General features: G+C 39.4%; 1 protein-coding gene and 1 long non-coding RNA gene across 16 annotated transcripts in view; one reads left to right on the forward strand and one right to left on the reverse strand.

The window, feature by feature from the left end:
* Positions 1-190: 190 nt before the first annotated feature.
* LOC111250219 (uncharacterized) lies at positions 191-12,146 on the reverse strand. Of its 8 annotated transcripts, XR_015326382.1 has the most exons (4): positions 9,578-12,146; positions 8,888-8,985; positions 3,337-3,431; positions 191-2,126 (listed from the first exon to the last, which is right to left on the reverse strand). It is a non-coding gene; the product is annotated as an uncharacterized LOC111250219 (long non-coding RNA). The 8 variants fall into 8 exon arrangements; XR_015326388.1 differs by lacking the exons at positions 8,888-8,985; positions 9,578-12,146 and adding an exon at positions 4,664-4,801; XR_015326387.1 differs by lacking the exons at positions 8,888-8,985; positions 9,578-12,146 and adding an exon at positions 4,608-4,682.
* A 49-nt stretch (positions 12,147-12,195) lies between these two features.
* Positions 12,196-17,826, forward strand: part of LOC111250208 (uncharacterized) — a 28,429-nt gene continuing 22,798 nt past the window's right edge. For 6 of the 8 annotated variants that reach the window (XM_022805080.2, XM_086987014.1, XM_086987015.1 and 3 more), the window contains exons 1-6: positions 12,196-12,330; positions 13,360-13,477; positions 13,686-13,789; positions 15,800-15,965; positions 16,294-17,076; positions 17,526-17,720. In XM_022805080.2, coding sequence (XP_022660815.1) covers positions 12,197-12,330; positions 13,360-13,477; positions 13,686-13,789; positions 15,800-15,965; positions 16,294-17,076; positions 17,526-17,720 — 1,500 coding nt within the window. In that variant the 5' untranslated portion in view covers position 12,196. Of the gene's footprint in view, positions 12,331-13,359; positions 13,478-13,685; positions 13,832-15,799; positions 15,966-16,293; positions 17,077-17,525; positions 17,721-17,826 lie in introns of those variants that run through there. The other 2 variants (XM_086987017.1, XM_086987016.1) reach the window with 2 other exon arrangements.

Genomic DNA, 17,826 nt, shown 5'->3' on the forward strand with positions numbered 1-17,826 from the left:
CAGCGACAGTCTATGCTGTTAGGTATGTATCGAATGCAGTGCTTAAGTGATCATACAGTCGTGTGTATAAATGTATGGAATATTTTTTGGATAAGATTTAAATATACTTGTAGTGTGTAACTGCATTATATATATGCATAAGAAAATACATAGACGAGGACTTGAGGTTAAGGAAGACATTTGAAAGGGATAAGCTTTGTACCTAGTAATTTATTAGTACGACTTCCTTAATAAAGTTCCACATCAAACATTTTAATCAGCCTAATTTTTTTCATTCAATGCATAGTGATAGTAAATAATGTTTGAATTTAGTCGAGGCTGTATGCGCACTCTAAATTTGAATTCCGCTTGATTTGCTACCGATGTCCGGCCGCCTTCATGAATACTTATTTTGCTACACTTGTTTACACGTCTAAACCCTTTTGAATGATCTATGTCGCGTTTAATCATCACAGCACAAAATCATCGGCGGCTCTTATAGTCCTTTTGTTCATGTATCTCGTCGTCCTCTCTTCTATCTGTAAGTCGAAGGGTATCAACCTGGCGATAGTGATCACTGCTTCATATAAGATTCTAACTATACCTATCGCTATTTGCTTATGGCATTTTTTGAATTTAAACCTATAGGTCTTCTCCTGAATTTTTCCGTAGTGGCCCGGCATAAAATGTGATGACGTCAGCGATTGTTGCTAGAATTTTCCTCATTTCTGTGGCAGGGCATTTTTTTATGAACCTGATTCTCGCTACTGTGTTAACTGCTTTTGTAGCGTGTAGCTGACATGGCCTGTCCTTGGGACTGAGTCGTCTACGATGACTCCAAAGTATTTTAGTTCCTTTTGTGGAAGGTTCGCGCGACCGTTAATGGGGCCTTTTATGCTACCGTATTTTTCCCTTTGTTCAACAGTACCAGGTCCATCTTCCCGCGGCCTAATTTTAGTTATCTACGATCCTTTATCCAGGCTTTGATAACACCTAGATTGTCTAGTTTTATATCGAGTTAAGAGTCGTTTCTTACTATAATATAATGACTACCGCCAGATCGTCCGCGGAAAAACTTTTTGTTAAGTATATTATCCTACTCCATTTTTCACAGCAGAAGGCCCAATACTGGCCCTTGCAGGACCATTGCGCTCATCGAGTCAGCATCACATACCTACCTCTCAAATAATTTGACATTAATTTATATAAGGGCAAATCGCTGTTTCTTCTGGCCTGTTACCGATATTCCAGCAGATCGCATTAAAACCATTGCGAATATCAGCGTCTTTTGCACCTACTCTGTTCCCTAATTCTCCTTCGGCATTTTTTTGCAACATCGATCGTGTATGAACCCTTCGTGAGGTAGTACTGATGTTTGACATAAGTCTTCTATCTTTGTTTTTATTTAGCAAATTGGCGTATGCTTCGACGAACTGATCGTGTCTTTTCTTGGATTCGATAAAATGATAAATTTAGCAATTTCAACAGGATACGATAGGTTCTGGTTTGTTACATGGTGTCTGTTATCTTTTTCAATAAATTAATGTTGCATCGCATTAATTTTTATTATGTTTGTTGGACATCGATGTACTCGTATCGACTTTTTGTTCTGCAGTGATTTACGTATAATGAGAATTTCAGCGGTTGACGTTCCCTGTGCGTTGTCTGAGCATCCGCTACTATCGCAGTTCGGTTGACGCCACACCTTAGTGAAAGATATTAGTAGCCAATTGGTGATGGCTATTTTATTAGATGCCTTACTTGTTAATCCTGACACTTTGTTGTGTCGAATTTTTACTTCCATATTGTTGGCCAAATTTAGAATGCTCTTATTTAACAATGATAGCATGCGTCAAGTAACGTCTACCTGTGGGATTAGTTCCATTTGGCTGTTCACCTGGTATTTTTCTATGCCAGAAACAATGACGTCCTTCCGGACGTAAATAAATTATATTATGGAATATAATATCTGTTTTATCTCGCAGATGCCACAAGTTGCTACAAGCCTGCTTATCCCAAATGGGCAGGACGATAGTTATTTTCACGTTGAATGGTGAAATTGACCACTCCTTTGTATGCTGGCGTCCAAATAGCAAGCGGAGTAAAACGTTTACTTCGCCAAGTGTATTACACAGACTGGATTGGCCCTGAAAGGGAATAAAAATATTTAATTGATTAATAATAATTTTTTTCGCTATAGCCATGCTTTGATTCTACTTAAGAAGCACTCATTTTGGTGGAGACTGAATCCGTCGCGTATGTTCTTTCTTAAATTTATTTTGTTCCGATGTTAATCTCTTCAGATCTCTTTTATTATTGCGAATATAGTTCGGATATCTTTCGAAGCAAATTTGAATTTATAATACGGTTTATTAGCTGTAACACTAACACTAGCATCAAAGGACCGAAATGTTTTAGAACTTACTAGATTTTAGCTAAGTACTTATATTGGTGGATTGAAAATGCTATGAATTTCGTCGTGAGTCGCAAGTTCGTAAATTAGATCGCAAAGTACTCTTTTTGTTTATCTCTTCTCAGCGGTGTTTGCTATTGACCAGCTAGCCGCGATCCTCCATAGCAAGCATCACCGTAGTCATAATCCTAATTCCTCGCAATCATTTAGCTAAATGCTTTTCATTCATAGGACAAATATTTTTAGCTATATAATCCTTTTAGGAAAACCGAATGCCTAAGTAGTGCTTTTTGACCTTCAATGATGGTATTGCTACGATCTGCTCCGGTAAGACATTATAAAATTCGGTGTCGTTACATTCGAGCCCATCAATTTTCAATACCAGCGGGCAAGTTTCTCAAAGAACCGTATCCCTTGTATTTAACGCATTTATTCGTGATTCTCCTATTTCGAAATAATAAAATTCCAAGGGGTTGTATGTAAGTCACCACGCATTTTCGAAAACAATAGCATCACTGTGGCGCTACTAAGAATATAAACTATCTGCAAAGCTATCTCGAGTTTTACGTTAGTTCTAAAAACAGTTAGCTCAAACAGCTTATATCGTGAGGTCCCATCATTAGCGTGTGCACAGATCACTGTTACTGTAGTATGAATGGTCTTTAAACTTAGGGTGAAAATTACCGCATGTAAATAAATATTTGTATGAACTATTTAATCGTTGGCTCACGTACACGGTCCAATTTGCATACAATGGAATTAATCTAAATAACTGTCGCGTCTACCAGCAGTGAACTGGCAAACCTTAATGGACGAAGCTGGTCATTTGGGTAGGTGGAAAAGGGTATGAACATAAACAGGTAAGGAAGTACGCGTATGAAAGATGTTTCCACTGGCCGACTATTCCATATAACTAGTCTGCGCACATAGGGCACCACACTTACTTATGCTGTAGAAGTAGCCATGGTAACCTCCGCAGCCTCGCTGTCTAAGAGATCTAATCGTATCACCAATACGCCGATACCTGCTCCATCGTCCACTGCAAGTTATTAAAAGGCATTCATTGTATGAATTTGGCTCGAAGCTTTTATCTGTTATTGTCTTCGTTTGGAACGCCCATCTCTTTCTTAATGCCCACCCAAAATCTAACAATGTGGCATTTGAGTTCAACGTGGGGATAAAAATTTCGATTTGCGTTTGAGCCAAGTGCGAATACGTTTGAAAAAAAATCGCGTAAATATTTAACAATGGCATAATTAATCTAACTTAAACGAGAAATTTAGCCGTGACTGTCACCTGCAACGAAGCCAAAAACCATGACAGTTTCAAGACTCACAGTTGTGTCGTAAGAAGAACATGTGTCACGTGAGATCAGCTAAGTAAGAGGCTAATAATAAAGAGCTCGACGCGTTGTCTTTATTATCTAGATATCTTTCTTGATTATTGTTACGGTTAAGTGATTTTGCGGACAGAAGTAGTTTGCTATAGTGGTATTCCTAGGTCCATTCTTCGTGGAAGATACAGTTAGTTCATTTAAAGATAATATGAACTATCGGTGATCAGGCTGAATCCCGAATGCAGTGTGAGTAAAGAAAGATAGCTTAAGCGCTATTGATAGAGACGTACCATGGCGACCATATGTACGTATATATACATATACACACACATGTATACAATAAATTTGTTTGGAATCAATGGAATTCTCATCGGGATCGTAGGTATAACAAACTCTTATCTTCATATGCTCGTATTTAAAGTGAACATTAGATTTATTGCTGCGTGGAGTAATTTCACAACGGCGCAGTCAGAGTGAAGACGTTGATGACCGGCGCTCTTCTGATTAGTCGATAGCGCTTTAAAGAAATTACTTCGTCCTTTTAGCCTTTTGGTCTCTTCTGCTACGAATGGTGATTGGTGCGTCTGTTTGCTGTCCTGATGATCTGTGTAGAGTCATTGAAAATATTTAGAACAGCGCGTAGCTATTGGTCTCTTCAGTAGGTTGAAACGTGCTTTCAGTTACGCGATGGGCCTCTCGTTCTTCCACCGCTAGCCATGCCAACACCGGCAGTAAATTTTGCTATGTAACAAGTAGTCACCATAAACTTCATAGTCGTTCCCGGAGGGTTACCTGCCTAACAACATCGCTGTATAAAGCGCGTCAATAGAGAGTTCATCTGGTTAAGAAGGACAAGACGACGTTAACGCTATGGCTTACGCTGTATCACACGCCATGGTAGTAGTGTCGACCCACGTGAGAGTATAATACCATACCTACGCGCAGGAAGGTCGCGAACAGATGAGGCACTAGAGAGGCTGGACGTTCTAATATCGTCGTCAGAAAAAAAAGACTGCGAGCGCTGGGTGAGATCAGACGCATGTGCGGTTCGAAAACAGAGAAGGTGAAAATATCGTGCATCGACTCCCCGTTCGGCTGCGCTGGCTTTCGTAGCAAGGCTCACTCTACTGGGTTCAATTCAGCCTGGCCTATAGTGGGACTGATCCTTAAATATTCCCGCGCAGGATATATATATATATATAAATCGAGTTTTGTGGTTTTACGACTCAACCTCGAAACTGGTGTCGCTTGTGGAGTAAAATCTCTTCTAGATATTACCATGGGCTAAAATTAAGTTAATATTTTAGACGACCAGCTCAACAAATAAAGCTATACTTTTTAATTTGTGAAACGTCCTGCGTTTGGTGCGTATGTTTATTTCACAAGGTACGTTGAACCGAAGAAGAGTATCGGCGACTTGTACAAAACAACTGACATCGATCACTTGTGACTGACTACGCTTATTCGACACGGTGTCTCCACTGTTCCGCTTTAGATGTAAACGGATCGGCTGCGACTTTGGCGAGCTGCGTTCGTATGCGTGGCGTATCGGTGCGGAATTCGCTCATGAATCGTGTGTTTTTGTGCATCTCCTTTATCGGTTGATTGTGACACGGCGGCCATCGAAGATCTTGATGTAGAGTTGTTGGTTAGCGTAGAGAAAGCACGCTACAGGTTCACGGTATGTGATTGTGTCCTGTATCACCTGCTGGGAATACAGACAAGTGCATCAGTTGGCAACGCTTTATCGTTACTACGCTGTTGTAGCGCACTCTGCCTGTTTAGCAGTCGCTCCGCCTGACTGTGCAATCATGGAACAGTCGATCTTTCTGTCAGCATTTGTCGACCGTTGTTCCACTGACTTACTGTCTGGCTGCCGCTGTGACGACTGTCGTTTGTAATTTGCAGTAGAAAGTTAAGCAGTGCGCTCTTTCCCTACTGGACAGACACAATAGGAGCGAGGGTAGCAGCATAATTTCTCCGATTTCGCTTGCCGACAGTCACAAAGCAATACAGGCGGCAGCCAAGTCCAGCGACAGGAACGATAGATCCATTACAAAATAGGGAAGTGTTGAGAGGCTTGATTCGAATACCTCGAGAGCTCCCTCTGTCCACTGGGCATTTAGCATTTTAATTTACCATTATCACCGTTCCTTACGTCGGTGCATAGCGAAGGTCCTGGCAGTTAAATGGATTGTAGACCAGCAGCTTTAAGCGCTTTTGGCTGTGCACACGTCGCGTGGCAATCATACAGATAGTGATGGCGATTGGTGAAGCCAGTGAGTGCTCAATGGAAACGATGGTTTACCAGTCTGTCTATTAACGTTATACCAAGAGCCTTGCTTGATTAAGTGGCCTGAGTAGTTCGTTGTGTGAAGACAGCATTTTTATCCCGAATGACCCGGACTCATCGAATGTTTCAATCATCTGTCCCATATATTTGCTAATCTACCACTAGTTGCGGCTGGTCGAGAAGATTTTTTGGAACATTAGAAAAGTGGTTGACGATAGGAACAACAGTTCGTTTGCAAATCTGCTAGACTGCTACCGTTGCACAAAAAAGAGGTCAACTAGAGCGTGAGAGAGCAAGTCAGCCTCTTATAATATTCTGGTGAGCGATGGTGTGGTACTGTGCTATTACATTTGTGCACTCGATCAGCTAAACGCTAGTGAGTTCTGTGCGTGTATATATAGTGAAGGCGGGAACGAAGTCGGGCGGTTGTCTCAAAGTGTGCAAGACCTCACTTAGCAGCATCGAATTGCAAAAGGAAATATTTTTCACTACTCGATGTATATTGCAATACTATGTCTAGGGAGTCTTAGCTTTGCCTCAGGCAAAGCCGGTACGGCAAAACGAAACTTCACGACATCGTTGTTATTTGATGTGAAGCACCTTCGACCGAAATAGGCAAGCTACAGTATTGAATTCTTAACTGAAAAACTCTGCTGTGATAAAAACCAGTAGCTGTACGTCGATTCGGGTAGCGGATAAGTGGGGCCACGTCAAACTAGATATGGCTAGGGGCTTTTAATCAACTCGCATCAATACAGCTGAGTGAACAGATGTAATTTCATAGTTTAAATCGTCGTTCGCCTCAGCGGGCGAAAAGCTACATTGAACACGAGGGCTAACAAGTAATTAACTTCGAAAAAACACACGAATTTCAGTGAAGAACCCCAATTCCCTTCTCTCGTGAGCCACAAATCGTTGATTATATCGTGCGTTCGTTCACAAAAGACAAGAAAATCCTTGATTTATTTATTTAATTATCCAGTTGGCACTTGGTCAAGTTTACACTCGTATATATATATATATATATATATATATATACACTATAGGGTTGTTAGTGTTGGCTCCAGTCGTACAATATTGCAGTTTTTGTTACGGACATGCTAAACGATGAACGGGTTAGTTCGGGCACGATTGTGTCACGGCCAGTGACCCAATCGTGCCCGTGTTTTTTTTACCAGTTCCATAATGCCAATGGTAACACCATATGAATTGGCAGTGTCAGGGTAGGTTGCTGAGCTCAAGTCTGAAGTATGTGCGCGTAATTCACTGTCGTTGCTGTCCATTATTTAATGGAAATAGCATTGGCATGGCCAAACATACTACCAACACACTTGACGAGTCTTAAATATTACAGTCGACACGGGTTTGCATAGCTTAGGGAATACAATACGATCAAACTATGATTTATCGAAATAAACGATCACGCAGTGCTACACATTTAATCTACTTTTTTTTTTTTAATAGAAGAACACAAAACAACTAACAAGCTATGTTTGATAAGATAACAAGCATTTATATGAGTAAATCACAAACAAATGAACTAGAGATATTAGCGAAGGTAAGGATTATTATAGATTAGTTTCATGAAAGCCAGTTAACAATAAAAGTCCTATAAACAACAGATAGTATTAATTGCAGTGGCTTGTTTTTGAGCTGTAACTAATGTTACATGATAAAAATTGTCATCTTATTAACAGTTCAATGCGTATGGAGTCGAACATTGGCTGGCGATATGATCGGTTAACAAGCTAGTTTCGTATACTTTGTTATAAAACAAAATATAGCTTGAAACAATATCAAGTGATCGAATGGGAGAAACACTCGATCGTTTGATACAGTTACAGATTCGGCAACAGGATTCAATAAATTGAGTTTTTGACGCTGGTTTTAAATGTTTAAAGCTGTCTTAGCAGTATGGTGAGTTAAATTATTTCCTGCCCAACGTCTAGCACATCATTTCTAGTTCTCACGCTCAACAAACTAGATAGATAAATTCGTTTTTCCCTAGCCTTGGGATGATTCTGGATTTGTTCCTTTGATTCAACAACCAGATCTCTATTATAATAAGCGTTGCCTATTTCGTTATTTTCAGTTTGCACAAATGTCTTTACTTGGCTATAATTCCTGCGGCAGTATCAACGCAGTATGCGGCTAGGGGAGGAACTGGTGCAAACAAATCGAAAAATCGAATAACCGGTAAAGCATTTATTTACTAAGTTCAATAACACGTGGGGTAAGTTGAGTGTGAAACTGGGTGTGGACACGCTTCGTTTTCGGGCCAGCCGTTTGAGACAACGCTTAGCGACAGCAAAACCGGGCACGTTTATTCAGGGCCGATGCAACTTTCGGGCAATTAGTGAACCAAATGCTGTTAAGGTTAGAATTGATTTGAAACCGATAAAGAAAATCTTCAGGAGGAATAGGAGGATCCGATCTTTTTACGATAAAATCGTTTCCATATTAGTTTCATATTAAAATCGGGAATCCTTTCACTGGGCTATACAAACGCCATGCACGGTTTGTATGATACCTTTCTACCTGAAGGACGATTGCTTGTGATGATACGGTTTCATCTACTCTTATACTATCCTAGGTACAGCACAGGAGCACCTGCTAACAGAGAAGCACATGCTAAACGACGCGGGATTTGTGCAATAACAAACTTGTGCACGGTAGATTAAGCAAAATATATTGACGTGTAGTACTGTAAGATCATCAAGGGTACGAATAGACTCCTGAGCTTTGTACGGCTCATCAATGATCGCATGTTACTCTCATTCAATTTATCTTTATTGATTTTAACTACCATAGCTCTACTTGATTTTTTTAGCTTTCTAATTGACGCTGGTTGCATTTTTGCCGTTACCTATCAGCTTCGTTTGAGAAGAAATTCCGCTGGAGAAGAATGGCTTTTGGTCAAGTGTTGTCTGTAACCGCCATCGGCGATACTCTATATTTTCGTCCCTAAAAAAGTACACAAACTCTGTTAAAAATAATGAAAATAATAATGTAAGCTTTCACTACACAGTAACATGTTGAAAAAATCTCAAACAAACTAAACTATAGTATTTGTTTTCTTCCATTTCTGTTACTAGGTGTGTAATTATATATAAACAAATATTTCGTATAGAGTATCGCAGTTGGATAAATGTATGAGGGTTCTCTTTCCGTTACAAAATCCACGTGTTGCAACGTATCACAGCCGACGATGCGTTTGACTTTAGCTTTCGATCACTTCCTGTTCTATTGAAACAGATAATGATCTGATTGTTTAGCTGGTATAGCTGGGTTAAAATTTCATATGCATATATATTCGACAGCGGTCGGTTATCTCAAGTGGCTCACTCCAAAGATAAGTACCGTTACTTTTTTTATGCAGGAACGTGTCAAAATGCTTTCAAGTGCTCTTTTTTTTTTACGCCTCTATACACAATGCCGTAAGGTGATATTTTTCACAGCGGCGCGAACATAAGTTGTTTTCTGGCAGTCTAACGGTAAATATGGAAATATGTAAGTACGAACAAGTTAAATGATTATGATACTTTTGATCTTCTACCTTTTTATTTGAAAGGCGACCATGCCACTGGACTCCTGCCTGGATGACTGACAGTAAGTAACGCATCCGCCTGATGGAATGGATGTACATTGCTACATCATAAAAAAAATGTATACGGGTTAAATCGACTAGGATGTTTGTAACGTTATTTTAATGTTTTCAATACAAGCATGTTTCGGTTGATTTAGACAATGCGCCAGATAAGTAATCCAAGTTGGCCCTGTAAAATAAAGGATCTGATACGATTATTGCTTGTCAAGGCTAATAAGGCTCAATTTTGCTATTAAAATAATGTCGCTTTTGTTTAGCTAGGACCGCAAAAACCTAAAATATTCAAAGAGAAAGACTATCGACATAAGGACAAAAGATCGTAAGACCCATTATTGTAAAGTTAACAACATATCTTTACGTCCTGTCTAGGCCTAATAATAAATCTCCTCCTATCTAAACAATACTCTGCAAAGAGCAGAACAAGAAATTCAATCTGCTCTTGCTTAGGCTTAACTGAACCAGCTGTTCAAGCCATGCCACCTATTGTCCATTACTTGGTTTTTTTACCAAGATCATCCAATCACGCTGCAAATGGCCATTTTGCTTGTTTTTAATTACTCACGCAAGGAATTACCGCTACATAGCCGATAAAAGAATTCAAGTAAATCCTCCACTTCAGAGAAGGGACACATGCACGCAGTAAGTTTCTATGAAAAATTCAGGCAATCACGATCACTTATTAGACAAGCCTAATGCGTCTGTTGGAACTTGCAGAGTTTTCGCGGGTTCGAGTCCCATCGATGTCAAATAGAAAAGAAGAAACTGGAACAAAAAAGTAATCCCGAATGATCGTAAGCGTTGGCTAGAATAGATTCTTCGTTTTAAGCTTTGTATCATGCTCTCATTCTATTTTGTGTTTAAAATAAATTAAGGTATCCTCAAAGATGTGTACCTTCAGACATATCGGAGGTTTTAAAGAATCTCATGGGATATTTAATAAAGTTGTTCGGCCGCATTTACTGTCAACGAAAAATATGTTCATTAAATCGAACAGACCAACCGAAAACAAACATTATTGATGATATAATATATTTACAGCGTGGGCAAATAATCAAGCGAACTAAAATTAATCTGATATACTCGACTGGGTGTGTGATCCAGCGCTTGGCAGGTATTTCTAATCTCGGCCCTCTTATTCTCTTTGTTTCCACTTGATTTGCGCGTGGGGAGTCCAGAATGTATCGTTTGATCGTGGCGAGCTTAATATTAACAGAGTCCACAGGCAAAACAATTAGTGAAGCCGATAGTCAAGGGGTTATACCATATAGTACCTGCAACTTAATCTGAGTGCAATTATGATAGTAACTTAATAACGAAATATCCGTACCAGTTGGCGTGCCTACGCGTGTCCATCATGTATGTACGGGTGTAACGAAGAACCGTTTGATATAGAAAGCGCGGAAATTATCCCAGCTATCGCATGTCCTGTACCTAGGTCGACAGGTACAACTCGCTAATAAAACAGACACTTTAATTAGGAACTTTTTTTTTGATGAGTAAGCTTCACTTGCATTGTATAATCAAAAAATCTATATAATCGATGCATATTGACAATATAGGAGGGAACAAGTGACAGTTTATCTATGCAGCTCTGACTACTATTCCCAGTAATAGTGTAACTGACGTAGGGGGGGGGGGGGGGTCGAACTACATGCTGCAATCGTTTGACAAAAATGATCTCGTTTGTTAGGTAAGTTACCATCTGTCGAAGCTTTGTATATGTCATGACCAGCATACTATTATCTGTAACGTTTAACTTAGAATAACTGAATTATTGGAGTCGAATTAAAAAAGACAAAGCAGTATTTTAAAGAACTCCGTAACATTCAAGTTTTTTTTTTTAAATTTAATGGCATCGAATATTCAGTAGAATAGTTCATGATTTTTCCATTATTTATCGTAGCGTATTATGGATGAAAGATCACGTGGTTCGTTAATTTGTATCTTTCTCTATCAATTACGGAACTGAAGGAAAACCGAGATTAAACATTTTACTAGATAATATATTAAAATTTACATAGCTCTAGAAAAGAAATTCGTTCGAGTCCCGTCACCATTCGAATTCATTGTATGGCTGTATTTCTACGCCCGATTTCGAACAAATACCACGACGTATCCCGGTACTGCTTACTGTACCATCGCAGAAACGCACAAATATACAGTTCAAATGAAAAAACATCTCCTAGAATTTGCCAGTGATGAGAGCCCGGAATGTTACAGGTTTTACCATTGAACAAAGTACGCCTGTGGACGGGTTCGAACCTGCACCACGATGTGTTGTTTAAATTAGCACGCAAGTACGTTACGCACTAAGCTATCATTCGTAGACATGTTGTTGGGTTCAGCTCTACAAAATTCCGGGTTAGCTTAGTAAGATTATAAGCCAGATGGGATTATGATAGATTACACCGATTAGATGATTATATGGTCCACCATAGTAAAGTCGAAAGCAATATTACATAATATAGGCACTTTGCATAGATCTCAAGTCAATGTTTCCACGCTTGTTCTTTCAGATGCAGATGGCAAACTAGAACTTTTGGAGACAGCGTGGTAAGAACGACTGCGATGTCGAAGACAAAAAAAATTGACTACTCTACTTGCTGGGACTGGGTGCAGTCTTTTGATCTCAGTCTGTCTTCTCTTAAGTGGAGCCAGCCCATCGAGTTTCTACAGAATACGCTGATCTGCGACACTCCAAGGTTGGTAACCCAAGAAACAGACGTCTAGGATATCTAAATTACGAAAATATTCTCTAAATCGCTATATTTCCTATTGACAAGATGATATTTCTCTTATTTATGATAGTTGTTTTTGGTATTAGGTTACAATATAACAACAAGTATCACCCTGAATATGAATGAGCAAATCGTATGCGAGTACCAGTGATCTGCATCTAGTAGTGATCAAACATAACTTATCGCTAACGGGGTATAATAAAAAAAAAAAAAAAAACACATTCGTGAATAAGTTGATTTAATTAAGTGAACGGTATATTGAAAAGGTAAACGCAACTAGAGGGCATTCTATTTGGATAGGTAGATTGCCACTATGTTCTTAGTAATAATAACATCTTCAAAACCGAAGACGCCTGGCTCAACAGAAAAAAAATTCCATGAATTACGCTATATAATTTTAGGGGATACTTGTTTTACTGAATGTAGTTTCCCAAAAAGGCTAACTTAACTATACTTCCTTTATGAATTCTATAATTGTGTACGAACTCGCTTGACAAAGGACGAAGAGGAGAAAACATGTCGCAGTCTTACGCAAGACTAACCAGACTTTACTTGTCTAATATTACATCATGTTTTATGTAAATTGAAAATAACAGATATATAGGTTAAAATATAATAAAAATAATAATATAATAAAAGAACGATAAAATAATAATAGAAATAAAAGAAAGGTCGATCGTTGAAGTTGTTATGGGTAATTTCTTGCTTCAATTCGATCTCGTGGTACATGTTACATCAGGAAAACATTAATTAAAATGTACTATAAGAACCGTCGACACTACAAGACCGTTTTACTGGTCTTTGTGCTTAAGAAGATGTCTATTGCTACAAGATGAATTAATTAAGGGGATTATATGGTCCACTCAATAGAAGAATCTTGCAATTTTCCTCATGCACATTGTCAAATGATTAGAGAATTTTCGCTTATTTCTATAAAGTGACGCTGATGATTTCTAAGAGTCGATTGTTTGATTTTTTTTTCTTTACACAAAGATGTTTTCGCCGTGAATGGAATCAACGTTCGCGTGAGAATACCGACTTTGCAATCGTTTCCAAAGTCAAGGATCGAGGTTACAAACAATGGAGCCACTGTCACAAACATGTTATTCATGTATGTAACTGTTTATTTCGCTATTACATGTCCCTGTACTTTGGAGATACTTCAAAAAATATGCTGGAAAATTTTAAATGCCCTTAGCTAAGCATGTAAGTCGAAATTGCAGTAAGCCAAATTTTAAATGTTTTTCTCAGGCCCGGCCTAAGCTCCAGTGGACTCGCTTTTTAATGCGTTGCATCGATGTTCGTACCGATATTTACAGGCAATGGTGAAGCACAGTTTTCGGTTAGGACAAGGCTCCAAGGTGGAATTGGATTTAGACAGTGATACGATCGAAAACCTTCTAAGGATTCTCTACACAAGACAGTAGGTTTGACAGAGCTCATAGTCTACCAAAAGTTACAACAGGTTTGTTTTTTTATAAGATGTTGACGTTATTGGCCTTCGACATACCTCCTTACCTAGATGGCTTTGAAAGTTCACGCAAGCATACTAATAACATTAACAATTCGATCAGGCGGTCCAGGAAAGTCCAGCTAGAACGTACGTGTAGGCACGGAAGTGTCGGGCTGCATCGTACTTGAGTGATACCTGAGCATCTTGACTACATTTGTATTCGGTAACTGCATCATGGCTATGAGGGGCGTATCTGTTAAACGAACGTGCGTCGTGGAAGAACAAAATTCCGCTGTTCCATTTCCACAACGATGTTTTTCTTAGAAGAGTAGGAACGGCCAAATTACTGTTACGTCCCACACTGAAGTTACCACAACTTGCTCACAGGCTATCGACATCTGTTCAGTTGTAACAGACGTCAAGGATCAACTTTCTTTTTTATATATTATTCTGCTATTAAAAAAACACTGTCCTTGGATTATCAACTATCCTTGGACAAGATAAGCATAGCACAGGTAAAAAGAATATGACTATCGTAAGACAGACCGTTTTGTCTTCGGGTGACTTTTCGGACTCTTAACCATAATATTATTATTTGGCGTCAGTCGGATTTTGAACACGCTTCAGTCCTTATCGAGGCTGTCGTAGAGATGTCTAACTCGAAGGTCTCTTGAACACGAACTATAGTGGACTATAATGAGCTCAGCATTTTTATATATGAAGTAAAAATGTCACGAGATTATTCACACCCTAACAAGAGTGCATATATAGGTAACTGACTCGTATATTTAGTTACTTGAAGAATTGCAGTTGGATACGTAACGTGGCGTCTTCAGCGTTTCCAAAATAACAGTTAGAGAATTTGTTGAAATGCTAAATAAATTTAGTCTATGGCCTGATGCAAAATATGTCAGTCAGTTTTGCAAATCACCGCTTGTTACATTACCTTCAGCTTCGTCGATCTAGTGGCGTTTCGAAAATGTGTAGCCAGAATTTAAATAACTATAACTTCAATTTTTACTTACATATCATTAGACATAAAGCATCTATATAGAATGTAACGTATGGCTTTTTCCCTGTAGTGTCGATCTTTCAAAATGTTATCATTTTAGCCACTAATTCACAAACTTCAACGAATGTTTCATTCGGTATTGCAATGATATTGTAATGGTTTTAGGTGTAAAAAAATGGGCAGTTTTCTCTGGGACCTTTCGCCCAACTCATTTGTTCGTCAAGGTGACATAATGACAATGGAAATAAAATTTACCACCTTTACTTGAGTCATCTGGAGTGCGGGATAGAATGGATTGTTGGGGTAGCAATAGCAACTAGTTGGCACCGGTCACTGTACACTCAAGTAAAATGGTCCAGCTAACCATTCGTTCGGGATTGTAACTTCTCGTAAATTTATATGGTGCCCCCTGCGTATTACCTAGTACACCGATTAATTGTGCCACTTAGTATGGTTGTAGCTTCATCGTTCCACATAGTCTTTTCAAAAACTAACTGCACTCTGCATACATTTCTACATTTGCAAAATTACTCTCTTCTTCTTCTTCTTCTTCATCTTTACTATTTAATATATGCAACATTTCTATTAACAACATTCTAAGCTACGACAGATACTTGGTCTGCTGTTGACAGATTTTGGGGTTGTTTCGGTATAATTTTACATGTGCCTCTTTTCGGCTGACGATATTCAGTGTAGTTATTGATTTTGTGAACATCAATATCCTAAATCGTTCAAACGATGTTTTAGACTTATCTGGTTTGTTGAATCGCGCAGGTGTATCTGCTTAAAACTCGCTGCGATACTACCTCCGTACATTGTGTATCCATTACTTTTAATTAATTACGCCCGAAAAATAAAAAACCGTTTTTACGGGACCGTACATACATGTCAGACCAGTTAATGTAGGCGCGTATCGTTCACACTGTAGGGATTAATGCTATAGCTATTGATGGTCTGCTTCCTTTCAGGTACGTCTCAGTAGATTCTATTACAAAGAATCACTTTCGTTTGATGCGCTTTATTCAAGAATTAGGGTTAGTTAGCGATAGACTTCAGGTCGCGCAAAATTATCTGCGTTCCGAGTTTCATCGTTTCGGCTCCGAACAATCCTTTTTGCAGCTCAATGAGTCACAGGTTTGTATATAGAGTAGAACGGTCCAGCTAGAACGACAGAAAACAGTAGACTACAGTATGATACTAATAAATCTCAGTACGCCCGCGTATATTCGAATTGTGACGTTCCATTTATTACTACTAGATAAAATAGGGTGGTTGGTGAAAGGGAATATATACCTAATCGGTGTATCGAAACAGCCCTGACGGTACTTCATTTCCTACGAGTGTATTAAGTTATCCAGCTAACTCAAGCCCAACAAATTCAACATTTTAAATAGTGAAAATCTACTTTGGATAAGTTCTACCATGAGCTAATACAACAAAAAAATTGTTAATTGAATTTCAGCTGGAACCGTACCTGAATACGGAAACTTTACCACTCTATACCGTGTTAGATCTCAATTTTATCATGCGAACCTTCTTGCATTGGAGCGCCGTAGCTAAAGAGTCAACAGTATCGGAGGACTTACCTTACAGATCAGTAGATTCCGCCTCGTTTGCTACGATTACCAGTACAATCTGCGAGCTCCTAACAGAACTACACGGAGACCTGTTAATTAGTCCAATCGAGCTTACCCAGTATACTGACCACTTGTCCAAGTTGCCAAACAGTCAACGTTGGCCAACGCCGAAACCTGACGGATGGAGTTCCGATAACGAAACTCGGTCTTCCAGCGGAAGTCTAGTACTAGTCTCCTCCGATAACGTAAAACTGACGTGCAATGAACGTATTCTCTGTCGTGTGCCCTATTTCCGATCACTTTTACATGGTGGCTTTAGGGAATCTCTGCAACACGAACAAGTTCGACTTGATATGCATTCATCAATGTTACACCTTGTCTTGGCAGCCCTTGAAAATGGAACTCTGCCGGAGCTGCCAACGAACAAGCTACTTGATGTTTATACTGTGTTCGACTATCTCCAATGTGACGAGCTTCTTCACGCTTTTGACGAGCAGATGAGACGAATTGCGCTGCGTCTTGGCCAGACTACCTTGGACGATTTTTCAGCTGAACTCTCGCCGGCGTTGATGCAGCGCATGCTACCGCTTCTTTTGCAAGATCTGACCGACGTGTTCGGAATGAAAGGGTACGCTTTTGTGCTACGCTTCTTCCTTCGATGGCTGGAGGTTAGTGGTAGTTCGATTCGAGTTTAGCCAAACAAATGCAACATAATAAGACATCACCTAATATAGATATGATCGAACATTAAGCTTCATACATTGTTTAAAAAATGGCTTTCGGATTATTCAAGCAAGCGCCAATGTTTTATTAAGTTTTCTTTTTCTTTCGGAAATATGAAAAATTCATGCAGAGGAAATTTCTCTATCTAAATGCGGCGTTGAAAGATTTTAGCTCTTACCAATCTGCCACACGCGTCGCGGACACGCAAAAGCTAACCGAAATTTTTAGTACGGCTGACGCGTTGACCCTTGTTCCATTGGCTCTGCAAATAGCTGAAAAATATATGCTGTACTAGTTAATCTTTGACTCACGGTAACAACTGACTTTTCTGCTCCGGACTTCGCCAACGATATATGCCCCACGACAAACTTTCGCGTTTTATCATCGCTTGAAGTCGGACACGTCGCACGGCGACTGGCTTGGGCCGATCCTGTCATCAACGTTAGTAGCAGTGGACGAGTACGAGCATGCTAAAAATGTTACATACGAATCATTCGACGGGCATGTCCACGTGTTTGATGGCAAAGTGTGGGCCCCTTGCCACTGGGGAGACTTCGACTCGATGAGGGAGGGCGTGTACAATTTTAAGGTACGCGCATGCTAAAATTCCAGCAGCTAAAATTTTCACAATGGCAACTGAGTTCTACTTCACATAAATGTAAAGCCGCGCTTGTTGATCGAAATTGCTCTTTCTT

This window comes from Varroa destructor, unplaced genomic scaffold (assembly GCF_002443255.2).
Source record: "Varroa destructor unplaced genomic scaffold, Vdes_3.0 BEIS01000004.1, whole genome shotgun sequence".
Taxonomy (NCBI): Eukaryota; Metazoa; Arthropoda; class Arachnida; order Mesostigmata; family Varroidae; genus Varroa; species Varroa destructor.